Source organism: Micrasema longulum, unplaced genomic scaffold (assembly GCF_059751315.1).
Source record: "Micrasema longulum isolate JH-2025_06_02 unplaced genomic scaffold, ASM5975131v1 h1tg001155l, whole genome shotgun sequence".
In the NCBI taxonomy this organism is placed as follows: domain Eukaryota; kingdom Metazoa; phylum Arthropoda; class Insecta; order Trichoptera; family Brachycentridae; genus Micrasema; species Micrasema longulum.
The window spans coordinates 79,916-93,499 of record NW_028278342.1 but is presented as its reverse complement, the minus strand read 5'-3'; the positions used below and the strand labels follow the sequence as shown (position 1 = coordinate 93,499).

At 32.4% G+C, this 13,584-nt stretch overlaps 3 protein-coding genes across 3 annotated transcripts in view; 2 read left to right on the top strand and 1 right to left on the bottom strand.

The window, feature by feature from the left end:
* Positions 1–3,281: 3,281 nt before the first annotated feature.
* On the top strand, positions 3,282–4,117 carry LOC148276739 (polyubiquitin-B). Its single transcript, XM_088233847.1, has 2 exons — positions 3,282–4,068; positions 4,113–4,117. Exons 1-2 carry the CDS (start codon positions 3,282–3,284, stop codon positions 4,115–4,117), a joined length of 792 nt encoding a protein of 263 aa, XP_088089973.1.
* LOC148276737 (gonadotropin-releasing hormone receptor-like) overlaps positions 3,282–13,584 on the bottom strand; it is a 48,132-nt gene continuing 37,829 nt past the window's right edge. Inside the window, exon 5 of the mRNA XM_088233833.1 lies at positions 3,282–13,131. Coding sequence (XP_088089959.1) covers positions 12,852–13,131 — 280 coding nt within the window. The 3' untranslated portion in view covers positions 3,282–12,851. The remainder of the gene's footprint in view (positions 13,132–13,584) is intronic.
* LOC148276738 (ubiquitin) lies at positions 4,058–4,548 on the top strand. Its single transcript, XM_088233848.1, has one exon. The coding sequence runs from the start codon at positions 4,194–4,196 to the stop codon at positions 4,425–4,427; it is 234 nt and encodes a 77-aa protein (XP_088089974.1). The 5' UTR covers positions 4,058–4,193; the 3' UTR covers positions 4,428–4,548.

The following is a 13,584-nucleotide window of genomic DNA, read 5'->3' as shown; positions in this document are numbered from 1 at the left end:
TCCAAGGATGGCGGTCCAAAACCCGTAAGATACAGGCGCCTTCTAGAGCCGAAGTTGAAAAATTTCAAAATGATGACATAAAAATAAAAGATAAAGTTTAAAGCGCGGTCAATCGTAAACTGATAGAGGAGTGTGGAGAAAGTATGAGCATTGATGATATGTGGGATTGTTTGAAAAAAGTATGTGTGAATCAGCAACGGAAGTATGCGGTGTGGCAAAATAAGGAAGAAAGAAAGGTGATGCATGGTGGGATGATGGAATAAAAAACTCGTTCAAGAAAAGAAAAAATCTTGGTTAAACTTGTAAACAGTAAGTCGAATGGATGCCAGTAAGTATGCCGCATTAAAAAGTGTTTATATTGAACGTAAGAAGATAGTAAAACAGGGTGTGTATGAAAGATAGAAATTTCTGAAAGAAAGTGAGGGAATAAAAATGACAAAAAATTTCCAAGAAAATATTCTGGAAAGCAGTTCAAAATTCCCAAAAAAGTAAGGATAGCGAATGTACGACAGCAGTAATAGGAAACGATGGACAAGATGGAAGGAATATTTTGAGGAGGTGTACGAAACGCACACAGGAAATATAGCCAATGTACCACCTTCTCAAGTAAACTTAAATGCAGGTGATGATGCGAAAGAGATAAGTATGGAAGAAATTAAAAGTGCTGCCAAGTATATGAAGAATGGAAAAGCGCAAGGTTATGATAACATTATTACAGAGTTTATGGTCGAGAAATAATTTTTGAATAGCTACATAAGCTTTTTAACCTGTGTTAAGAGGAGGAATACACTCCCCCTGATTGGAGGAGAGCTGTTGTTATGCCTCTATACAAGGGAAAAGGCTCCAGGGTGGATTGCGGAAACTATAGAGCTATCAGCCTTTTGAGCGCTGTTGGAAAGATTTATGTCAGAATACTGATTGAGAGAGTAAGAAAAGAGACTAAAGATAGAGTGTGGGACATACAAAGTGGATTTATGGAATGGAAGGGGATGTATGGATCAAATAACTGCTCTGCGAAATATGACAAAAAAGTTTCTGGCCAAACACCAGAAACTTTTCTGCGCATTTGTCGATCTGAAAAAGGCATTTGATAGAGTTGACAGAGGGAAATTGTGGAAGGTTATATTGGAGTATAGAGTGAATAGTAACCTGACAAGGGCTATTGCGTTTCTGTACAAGGACAGCACAGCATGTGCAAATGTGAATGGGTCATTCACATTGTGGTTTAACATTCCTAAAGGAGTCAAACAGGGATGTGTAATGTCACCATGATTGTTCAACATATACATCGATAACTGTATGAAAGAACTGAAAGATATAAGAATGGGAGCAAAAATTAGCGGTTTAACTGTTAACTGTCTTCTGTATGCGAATGATGCCATGTTTCTTGTTAGCAGCAAACAAGACCAGCAATTCTTGGTAACAAAAGTCTACGATGTATGCAAGAAAAGCGATTTGCTTATGAATGTTGATAAATTGAATGTAATTGTTTTTGAGAGGGATGAAAATATAGATCAGTGTGAACGGAGATATTCTGAATCAGGTGGAAGAATTTGCGTATCTGGGAAGTATGTTTACTAGGGATGGAAAGACTGAGAAAGATAATGAAAGGAGGGTGAGTGCCGGGAACAGGGTGAACGGTGCACTGAAATCTACTTTATTTATTTAGTTCTATGTAACATAGTCTAATATATATTTACAACACAATATTTACATCTATACTTATTCTAACATTATTTATCACTATTATACACTTAGTATCCTAATTTATAATATAAACTGTTTCATATGTACATTTTCATTAATTATATTCACTATTTACACTATATACTACCTAATTTTTTTCACATATATACTTTTTACATTTAATTTTTAATATATTTACATTAATTTCATTTTTTATGGTAAACAAATGTTTATCGCAGGGGGCTAAACTAGCAGTTCACAATGAAGTTCTAGTGCCAACTCTAATGTATGGGAGCGAAGTACAGAATTGGAAAAATGATGATGAAAGTAGGTTAAATGCTGTTGAAATGCGATCCCTCAGTCAAATGTGTGGAAAAACGATATATGATAGGTGCACAAATGTCGAGATCCAAGAACTGTGTAAAGCTGAGATATGCACTATCGACAGACTCAAGAAAGGGGTGCTGCGTTGGTTTGGACATGTAGAGCGAATGGACAACGAAAGAACGGCTAAAAGGACCTACGTTGCAAATGTTGATGGATGCAGAAAACGAGGAAGGCCGAGAAAGAAATGGCACAAGCAAGTCCATCAAATACTTTAAGATGGAGATATCAAAAGTAGAAATAATCGGCGTGCGTGTAAAAGAAAGAATAATCGGCATGCGTGCAAAAGAAGATGTACGAATGTAGAGGAAGCGAGGTCAGTATGCCAAGATAGAGTGATTACATTACACTTTTTTTTTTACATTACATTTTTTTTTTTGCACCACAACAGGCCAGGAGCCCTAATTACAGTGGTGAATTACATCACAGAGCACCCAGGCTTGAGAAAAATCACATTTTTATTTTTTTGTGTTCTCACCGGGAATCGAACCCGGAACCTTCCGTGCGTGAGTCAAGCGTCTTATAGCGTTCTATCCTCTCAGCCTACCCCTACGGGTAAATGGCGTGATGGTTTGTTTGTTTAAATAAATGAGTAATATTTATCACGTCTGAACAATTAAAATAATAACATAGTCAACAAAACTTGCCATTTTTAAATAACTTTAACTTAAAATATTATTTTGAAGGCTCGATAGAAATATAACATTAGGCGTCACTTTAAATAGAAAGAAATTTTTAAATAATTAAAAATATGTTTTTCGTCGTCAAATATTTCGATTTGATTTTCTTTCAGGCGTATCAAATGGTTACAACACTAATATTTTTGTTGGTAATTCGTTTCCGGTAATTTGTTCATCTATCGATCGCATTCGTGTTGCGCCTTTCGCCATATTTGGTTTTTGTCCGGACTGGAGTTATCTGCGTTCTGCTTCTCGCCGCGACATTAATAATTGTTAAGCTCATCTCTGGTATTTTTAATTTCTTCTACTTCTAAAGGTAAGTTCAACATCTATTTAAGCTGCTTTTGATTATTTTAAATACCCGCGCAGTAAACAATGCTACTAGATTTCTACTCAATGAGCAAAACAAATATTTCCTTTGTTTGACGCCATTTTGACGTTGATCGTGTTTTACAATTATTGCTCCCAACTTTCTCCGGTAAACCTCGCAATTGTTACGTTCGTTCTTATTTTTGTGTTCACAGATCAATCATGCAGATTTTTGTGAAAACATTGACTGGAAAGACGATTACGTTGGAGGTCGAGCCGTCCGACACCATTGAGAACGTCAAGGCAAAAATTCAAGACAAAGAAGGCATCCCCCCAGATCAGCAACGTCTTATTTTCGCTGGAAAACAGCTTGAAGATGGCCGCACCCTTTCCGATTACAATATTCAGAAAGAATCAACTCTTCACTTGGTGTTGCGTCTCCGCGGAGGTATGCAGATATTCGTGAAGACACTTACGGGAAAGACCATTACTTTGGAAGTTGAGCCCTCAGATACAATTGAAAATGTTAAAGCCAAGATTCAGGACAAGGAAGGCATTCCCCCAGATCAGCAGCGTCTAATCTTTGCCGGCAAACAGCTTGAGGATGGTCGTACATTGTCCGACTACAATATCCAGAAAGAGTCAACTCTTCACTTGGTTTTGCGTCTCCGCGGAGGTATGCAGATATTCGTGAAGACACTTACGGGAAAGACCATTACTCTGGAAGTTGAGCCTTCTGATACTATCGAGAATGTCAAGGCAAAGATTCAAGACAAGGAAGGCATTCCACCAGATCAGCAGCGTCTAATCTTTGCTGGCAAACAGCTTGAGGATGGGCGTACATTGTCCGACTACAATATTCAGAAAGAGTCTACACTTCACTTGGTGTTGCGTCTCCGCGGAGGCATGCAGATCTTCGTAAAAACTCTTACTGGAAAGACCATTACTTTGGAAGTTGAGCCTTCTGATACTATCGAGAACGTCAAGGCAAAGATTCAAGACAAGGAAGGCATTCCACCAGATCAGCAGCGTCTAATCTTTGCCGGCAAACAGCTTGAAGATGGCCGCACCCTTTCCGATTACAATATTCAGAAAGAATCAACTCTTCACTTGGTGTTGCGTCTCCGCGGAGGCATGCAGATATTCGTGAAGACACTTACGGGAAAGACCATTACTTTGGAAGTTGAGCCTTCAGATACAATTGAAAATGTTAAAGCCAAGATTCAGGACAAGGAAGGCATTCCCCCAGATCAACAGCGTCTCATCTTTGCAGGAAAACAGCTTGAGGATGGGCGTACATTGTCGGACTATAATATTCAGAAAGAGTCTACTCTTCATTTAGTTCTGCGTCTCCGTGGAGGAAACTAAAGTTTATAATTTTTAACGCTTTTGTCTATTATGACCATTCAGTATATTCCATAACTCTAAATTTTCTAGAATCTTTGAATTTTCAGTTTACAAATATTTTCAATAAAATTTTACAATATTATTTGATTTCTCTTTTTATTTATTTGCATAAGTCTACGGTTCAAGACATAAAAAAGGAATGCAGTAGTGTGTTGAGACGCTGCCCGGTTGAGTTAAGATTGAAATTGGACAGTCGACATTTATAATGTGTGCGTGAATACTGAATGAGCCAGTTTTTATCGAAACTCAACCAGGCAGTGTCGAAACTTATTACCCATAAGTAGATGGTTAGATTAAAGGCCTTGCCAGTCGGTGGAGATTACCATAGCAATTATCAAAAAAATATGTACCGATTAAATAAATAAAATAAAATATAGATTTTTACTTATCTTTTTAATGGCTAAAACTTCCAACCATTATATATTTTATATAATTTATAAAACTTGATATTTTAATACCCATAAGTTAAAACGGTCATTTCATTGGCCACGCCCCTAATACGCCACGATTCATGTTTATTTGTTCCAAGACAGTTCACGCGCATTGTTGTCTTACAATCCTAACAGCCTGTAAGTTAAATCAAAGTCAAGAGTTGTTTGATAAATGCATTTAATTGAAAATATAGTTTATACAATTTATACTATAAACACAGATACAATTCATAAATATATACAATAAACACTTTTAATTAGGTATCTTAGATTATATCGATATCAACCCACTTTTACAATATGAATTTACAGTTTGTTAAAGCTAGTAACGTACAATTGATTATTTATCTGTGAATATGTATATACAATAATTACAATAGTTGTGAAATACACATTATAATGAGGCAGTAAGAGATAAATCTGCGAATTGAGAGAGCGAATAACATTGAAATTTTAAAAAAATCCAGGAACATTTGATACTAAATTCATAAATTATTTGCTAGTTTGAAGTAGGTAGTTATTTATAAAGTTACGTTTTGTGTTTTATTTTATTTGGTAAACCAACCGTCATACATATTTTTAGTTAACATTTAAAAAAAATTGTAGGGTCGAAACCAATAAAAGGTTTCCACAAATTCTGGTACAGAAATATAAGTTTTCCTTGGTTCCTCTTTCTCTCTCCTTCCAAACTCATTACCTGATTCCACATTCCTCATCCTTTAATGTGTATAATATAATACATTTTTTTTAAATGTTAAAATGTGCAAGCCTCATTTCCTCATAAAAAAACAGCTGTTTTTAAAAATTAATTAGGTTTTATCATGTATGTATCTTTTGATATATATTTTGTTTTTTTAGAATAAATTTTTGACCAACTCTTCTTTTGACCAGTCTGTGTTTTGGTTGGCTAGAAGATATTGCTTTTAGCAATACGTCCGCAAAAGTACTTATTCTTTGTACTTAAAGATTTAAATAAATAAAAAATACATGGATATGTTACCCGCCAAACAGTTAAATAAGCTACTCAACTGAGCAGCTGGGGTGCTCATTAAATGCCGGCGTTCACCTGAATGTCTAGGCCGTTCATCAAAAATGAATTGAGATAACTCAACATTCAACGTGTTGGCTGGTTGTAAGCTTGTCCTTTGGTAATGGCGTAACCAACAGCTGCCGGGTTAGGTTAGGATGGGTTAAGTTTAATAATAAAAAAAAGGTTTTTTTAGTTTACTTATCAATTTAAGTTAAAAATTAATTATTCAGTTAAATAAATGAATAAGTTAAGTAAAAATAGTTTTTTTTTTCTATTATTAAACTTAACCCTACCTAACCTAACTTCACATAACAAAATAAATTTTAGAATGTCAAGAGTTACAATTATTATTGTAGTAATTTAAGAGGCTAAGCGACATTTAACCCTTTCATTCAACGAATGGCCCAGCCATTCAGTTGAATGCCGGCTTTTATTAAACAGCCTAACCGCTTAGTTGAGTAGCTTAGTAAAATAACTAATTGGCGACGACAGATACATTATTTTGTAAATTTCTTTCTGAATACGGTTATATAAAAGGAAAAGAAAAATATTACTTCAAGACAAAAATAATAAATCTGTTTAAATTTATTTCAACAGAGAGGGAAAACATTTTTGAGAAGGGAATATGGAAGTTTAGGCATTTACAGGGCCTATGGTCTGTCATTGGCTGGTTTAAGTGGCCACTTTACACACTGTGTAACATTCACCATTCTGTCCATGTTTGAACATCCACATTTCCTCAACTCTTCCATCTGTTGACCTTTGTGAAGTAAAAGAGCTGAAACCTTTATCACGTGGGTGAGAGAGAGCTGAATGAGGAGGTAGATTAAAAAAAAGTGTTGACTAGGAAATGCAGTTAGACTGCTTTATCAAAACAATGATTTTAAAACTGTAAAATATAAATTATCAATAAAAATAGCTTGTGAGCTTATAGTGCAAACATTAATGGCCAGAATAATTTACTTTGTGATAATTTCAATTATACTGCAGAACAAATGTATGGAATTTTGATTACATACATTTGTCATGGAAAACAATATGGAATAATACATATATTTTAATTTGAAAATAGGTAATACATACTTTCTCAGTAATTATTATTCAAGTACCTACAAATCAGGTAATTATTTGAGGCATCCAGTTCTAATTTCCGCCATATGTTCTATTTAATTTTGAAAAAAAAGAGAAATACTTAAGTTCTTATTATTTACTCAAATATTTAAATTGTCAGACCATTTCCTTAAAGTCATAAATAATTTGTGCCGCAAAAATGGAAATCGAGCTGTGGTAGAGTGGAAATTGATCCTCGGACCTTCGGCCTGTGAGTCCGCAATACTAGCACGGGACCACGACCCGGTTAAATTCACATTATTGAGAAAACTGCGAAAAACAGTTTTGACTACTTTTTATGATGAAACGTGTAATTAAATTGAAAGAAAAAAAATCGATGTACGATATTTAAAAAAAAAATCAACAGTGCCTTAAATATCAGAGCCATTAAGTGGGATATTAAGAATTCAAAAGACCGATTTTGAAGCAGTATTTTTAGGATAGCAATTTTCGGAATTAAAGTGCAGCTAATTATAGTTTTCGGAAGCAAAATGAAAGAGTAGTATTGAAAAAATATTTTTATCATGAATAAAAATGTGTTTATCGTTTAATAAATTAACTTAATTTTTATTAATTATAAAACTTTAAATTAAAATGTATGTATCAGCATTTTCGTAAGCAAAGAAAAATTTTCTTCCAAAGTATCCTGGTTCATAAATCTTTTTTCCATTCTTTTTCAAAGCGTTTAATGATTAATTAAAAAATATCTGAAATCTTTTCGATTTTATCAGGAATTCCTATAGGAAGTTCATTTGAATTGATGTTGCTAGTTCTAAGGTTTAAAAAAAAACTTTTGTACTTTCCGTGATCCGTGTTGTATGCTATTTCACAATATGTAATATATTTTTTTTTATTTCTTTTCAAGTAGATATGCAATTCGAGACCTTAAAATGAAATCCTGAAGTGTTTTTCAAAAGGAAACCAGCTGATTTCTTTCAGTCTAGAACCGCAAATTCAACGCGATCTCCTGGATTGATAACAACTTCCTTGTAAATATTTTTTTTTTCATTTGGCCAAAAACTTAGTCTGATGCCACTGCAACTGGAAATATAATTAACACTTATTTTACATTGTGTGGATGCATCCAAATAATAAATTAACACCCCTATCTAAGCTGGCTTTTTATTTTGGCCAGGACTGAGCCAGCATTGAAGCATATGCCAGAAGAAAGTGTTTTTATGCTTCCAGCTTTTCTTCTGATAGCTGGGCCATGGAGTTGTGTAGTAAATTATTAATAAATTATTAATCTTCTTACATCTTGGAACACCGTGCGTAGTGCACTTGAACAGTTATTATTATTAATGCAGTTTGGTATTTTTGGTAATGATTTTTTTGCATATCGTAGCAATTGGTCAATATTTTTTTCCATTAAACGACATTTGCTGGACTCTTTCTACTAATCTTCGATAAGTCGATTGAACATTCATTTTTACATTTATGTATGCTACAGGTGCAAATTTAACACTGCTTGCACATAATATTGTAGTCCTCCCTTTAATACAATTCTCAAACATACAAATATTTTTATTTTGCCAATTTTAATTCAGTTATTAATAATTTCAATTAGCGAGGATGCATATACAGGATTTCGGAACTGGATCTGCATATCACAAAATATGTTTAATGGAATAAGACAGATTTTAAAATTAATAATGCACGTAACGGGTTTCGGTAGCAAAACAGCAACTAATAAGAATTAAGAAGAAAAGCGAGAATTATTCTAACAAAATGCGATTTTTGGTACAGAATAATATCAAAATCCGATACTTCTCTCTTAAGTTATAAGTTATAAGGAATCAATCTGAATATCACTTTTATTCCAATTTTCAAACAATAGAAATTGGTACTGGAGGCCTCATTTGTATTTATATGGTTCACTAGCTGAATAAAATATAGTTTATCATTATTAAGATTACTTATAAATAAATGTATGACAAAATTAAAATTTTAACCACTTAACAAATTTTATCTAGACATTATGTATAATTCGATGAAAACATTACATAGATTACAACATTTATAAATTGGTGCATACATTTTTATAGCAAGCAATAAAAGCTTCAGTCTGACAGTACTTATAGGTACTGTATACTTTTAGCTTATAGTTTGTTGCCGCTGGTATGGTTTTATTTGTAGCAGGTTTACAAATGTTTGATATAATATAATAAAAGTCTAGTAACACATAGTTGAAAGCTCTTATGTTCTGAATATTTTGTTTTTGTTATAAATGAAAATGTTTTAAGAAATAGAAATTGTGTTTTGGAGCATATCATACCATATAATATATTATACATACTAAATACTAATTCTCTTTATTCTGACCAGTATTCTCTTGCTGTATGTTTATATTGTTCAAATTTAACATATTCATTGTCAGCTTTAAAATTGGACGTGTAAAAACATTTGAATACATGTTAACTAATTCTACAATATTTTAACTAATTCTAATAAATTAAAATTTTCGCTCTATGTCCGGTAGTAAAACGATTTAAATAAATAAAAAAATAATTTTCAAAAATGTAAAAATAAAACCCACTCGAAGTCGTAACTAAAAGAGCGTCAAGCCTTATATGTAAGCTCTTTACTAATTGGTGTGCACGTGTTTTTTATCCTTTTTCCAAGTTTTTCAAATCTTAAAGTGCAAACATATTCAGCAATAACAGTGTTTTAACTAAACAAAATACAAATAATGTACCTTTATTATGCATTTAACATTAAAAAATGTTTTCTGGTAAGAAATCGTAATCGGTGATAATATTTATTATATTATTATTATGGTACTGACAATATTTAAATAGAAAACTGTACATATTTTATTTTACATAATTTATTTATTTAGATAACAAAATATAAATATATATTTTTTAACGTAATGTATTTTAAAATTTAGAAAATAAATTATTTATAGTTATATTAATTTTAAAATGACATCAATTTACTATAAAAATTTGGCCTTATATTTGCGCAATAATTTGATTATTAAAAGATATTTGCGACAAATCTTATTGGTAGGTCTAAGAAAAATATATCAACAAATAGGATTACTGTATTTTTAATTGGTACTTACATGTAAGAATATAATAATTTTAGACATTATTGTAATAATTATCATTCATTATTATTGATTACTTATATACCGCCATTTTCGCAGTGTTACACCTCAATGGCGCTTTACGATGTGATTAAATAAATAAATAAATTTAATTTTAACTTTTTGAATTTGTAATTTAAGTAAAACAATTTACTTTGTTATCACTTGCTATGGATTTTTTCAAATAATTTAGAAGAACAAGTAGGTTTTAAGATTTTTCCAAAACATCACTTCACTCTTACAATTTCGCACTTCTGCTGTGAGAGTATTCTATGTTATAGGGCCATAGGGTAATGTATCTAAGATATTAAAAAAATAATATGATAAATAAATATAAAAAAGGTTGATCTGAAGATAAAAGTTAAATTATCATTGAATTATGAAAAGGAAATTTCAAAATTATAGCTATTTAGCAGTGTTTCATATTTATTTTGGAAATTTATAAAGTTTTTTTTTTATAAGCCTCCACTCATTTATTTCATTATTTGACAATAAAATACGTTTAAACTAATGTAATTAAATCCACTTAAGCATAATAAATAGACACATTATTCCTATACAAGCTAAAGATGTAGCGTAGATAAGATATAGCAAATATTGCATTGCCCTCAACAATTTGAATAAAAAGAGTTAGCAAATCACGATACTCATGCAAAAATTTATGCAAGAAAGAGATATATTTACTTTGTTCATATTTGTTTCTATGTAACTTATTACCATAGATACGACACTAGCTGGCAGCTGCCTAAATTAAAAAAAAACCCAACTAATTCCATAAATTGAATCGTATTTACGAATTAAATGATATATCATCGGTGATACTGCAATACTGCATAACTTAAAAAGAGTTGTGTTAATATATTACTTACTAACCAAAAACACCGCTGCAGTATCAGGAAAACTATCACTATCTTCTTCTTCTTCTTCTTCTGCAGCCTTATTCTCTCCACTGCTGGATAAAGGCCTCTTCCAAACGTCTCCATTCCTTCCTATCACCCGCTTTCATCATCCTCGTTTTACCGGCAATAGAGGCAATTGTCAATTGTCGTCGACCCATCTTCCAACACTTCTTTTGTTTGCCCGCGGTCTCCACTTTATTATTCTGGGTGTCCACCTGCCATCATTTTGCCTCACCAAGTATCCTGCCCACTGCCATTTTAATTTCGCTGCACGATCCATGATATCCACGACTCCGGTTCGGCGCCTTATTTCTTCATTTCTTATTTTATCTCTTAGACATACACCGAGCATCTGTCTTTCCATGGATCGTTGCGTGCATTTTAATTTCTGACTACTTTTTTGTATTATAGACATGGTTTCTAGTCCGTATGTTGTCACCGGCAATATGCACGATTCATATACTTGTCTTTTAAAGCATATAGGGACTTTTTTATTTTCAAAAATATATTTAAGTTTGCCGAAGCAGCCCACCTTAGCCCTATTCTTCTTGGTAACTCCGCTATCTGGTTATCTTTACCAAGTTTGACTTTGTGTCCTAGATAAATATATTCATCCACCACTTCGATTTTATTATCGTTAATGAAAATGTCTCGTCCTGTTGAACTCATAATCTTTGTTTTATGAATGTTCATTTCCAAACCAATCCTTTTTGAAGCCTCATGTAGTTCTATAATCATTTCACCTAGTTCATCCATGTCTTTACTTATGGCCACTATGTCATCTGCGAATCTGAGGTGACTCAAGTACATGCCATGGAATTGAGGTGTTTAAATACATCCTCTAAGGCTAGCGTAAGGAGCTTTGGCAATATTGTGTCCCCTTGTCTGACTATTTTGATTTTATCAGTTTTTGTGTCCTCATTAATCCTCACATCCATTACGACGGTCTATGATTACGCTACTGCGTTGTCATAAATGAATTTTATTAATCTATAATATAAAAAGTAAAAAAAATAATAATTTAAATCTAAATGACTATTAGTCCCTATAGTGAATTTTTTGCAGTAAAGCATTTTCTTTAAAAAAACAAGTTACGCGGTATTGCAGTATCACCGACAATAAATGCTTTGTTTTTTACAGTTGCAGTACATTAAAAGCATATTTTCATAAAAAAAACAATGGTATATTTATACGTAGCATTACTTCTAATCACGACGAAAGTCTGTTAGAGAATGAAGGCACCGAAGGAAATTCCCACGAATTAAAATATCATTTTATTCGGGCTAGTATTGAATCTATTTAATTATACGTCATTGATAAAATCAACTTGCATGCTTTTTAAAAATCATGTACCATTCACATTTTGAAAGAATATTGAGAGTATGCTGTCTAGTATTCTTATTTTTACTCTTCAAACCCAAGAGGTGTTGTTTGTAAATAGTAAAATGTGAAAAATTATGATTTCTTTGTAAAAAAGTCCATTAAAAAAATACAATCTTTTATTATTTTATTTTAGATTTGGCATTTCTACATACTTAGCACTTACATCAATAAATGTTATATCTTTTATCACAAGATCACCTTTACTATAATTATGTACAAAGCTTATGTAATAACAGACAAAATTTATAAATTTAAGGAATTAAAAAGCCTATATATTTTAAACATTATACAATTTATTTACAATGTAAAATCAAAAGTCATGGTTCAGTCTACCTAATTTTTAACACTTGAAATTGAGAATTCGACTGTTCAAATTTCAATTCGGGTGCTTAAATAGTAGTCATTCTTGTAGTAAGAAAGATACACGGAACCGTCAAACACTCATACTCTAGTTATTGCACTTCCATTTGTAACACTGAGGAGGGTGTGATCATGTTGGTTGCTCACCACTCCATTAGTTCTGCACGAAGCCAGAACTCCATTTCCATTGCTGTTACTGTTACTTCGGCAGATTCTGTCCCTGTCTAAGGTCACCAGGGAAGCAGCTTCTGGAATTCCTTCACTGTCCCGCCTGGAGCGGGCGTTGATTCTGTCTACAACTCTTGTACTGCTGCGGATGATGGATGCTTGTGTCATGCGGGTGGATGTAGAGAAGTCCCTGCTGCAAAATAATAGGTGTTTAACAATTTGATTAATATAATCCATAAATTCTTGCATCACTACTCATGCAAGTAACTAATTATAATAAATAACAGGCATCTAGAAATAAACATATTAAAAACACTTTTAAAAATTCACCATCTTCCATTTAGACAATGTTTTAGGTATTTTAATAAAAAATGTTTAAAATGTTTAGTTCCACTTAACAACTTTACATAAGTTTAAACTTTAAGCAATTTACTGCCATCTACTTTTTAATGCAACTAACTTGATATTACTGAAAACGTTTGGGAAGTAAACTTATTTAGTTCCATAGATGGCAGTAAAAACAATGGATAAAAAAAAAAAAAACCCCACGGCCGCGATTACAAACGCTATCTTCATCGGTACATATCGAGACAGTATTAAGTAAAACGGATATTTATGTATGAAAATATTTTTATTTTTTAAAATA

Bases quoted from the DNA above. Each gene is read 5' to 3' on its own strand.
- LOC148276739 (XM_088233847.1), top strand. From the start codon at position 3,282: ATGCAGATTTTTGTGAAAACATTGACTGGAAAGACGATTACGTTGGAG.
- LOC148276738 (XM_088233848.1), top strand. From the start codon at position 4,194: ATGCAGATATTCGTGAAGACACTTACGGGAAAGACCATTACTTTGGAA.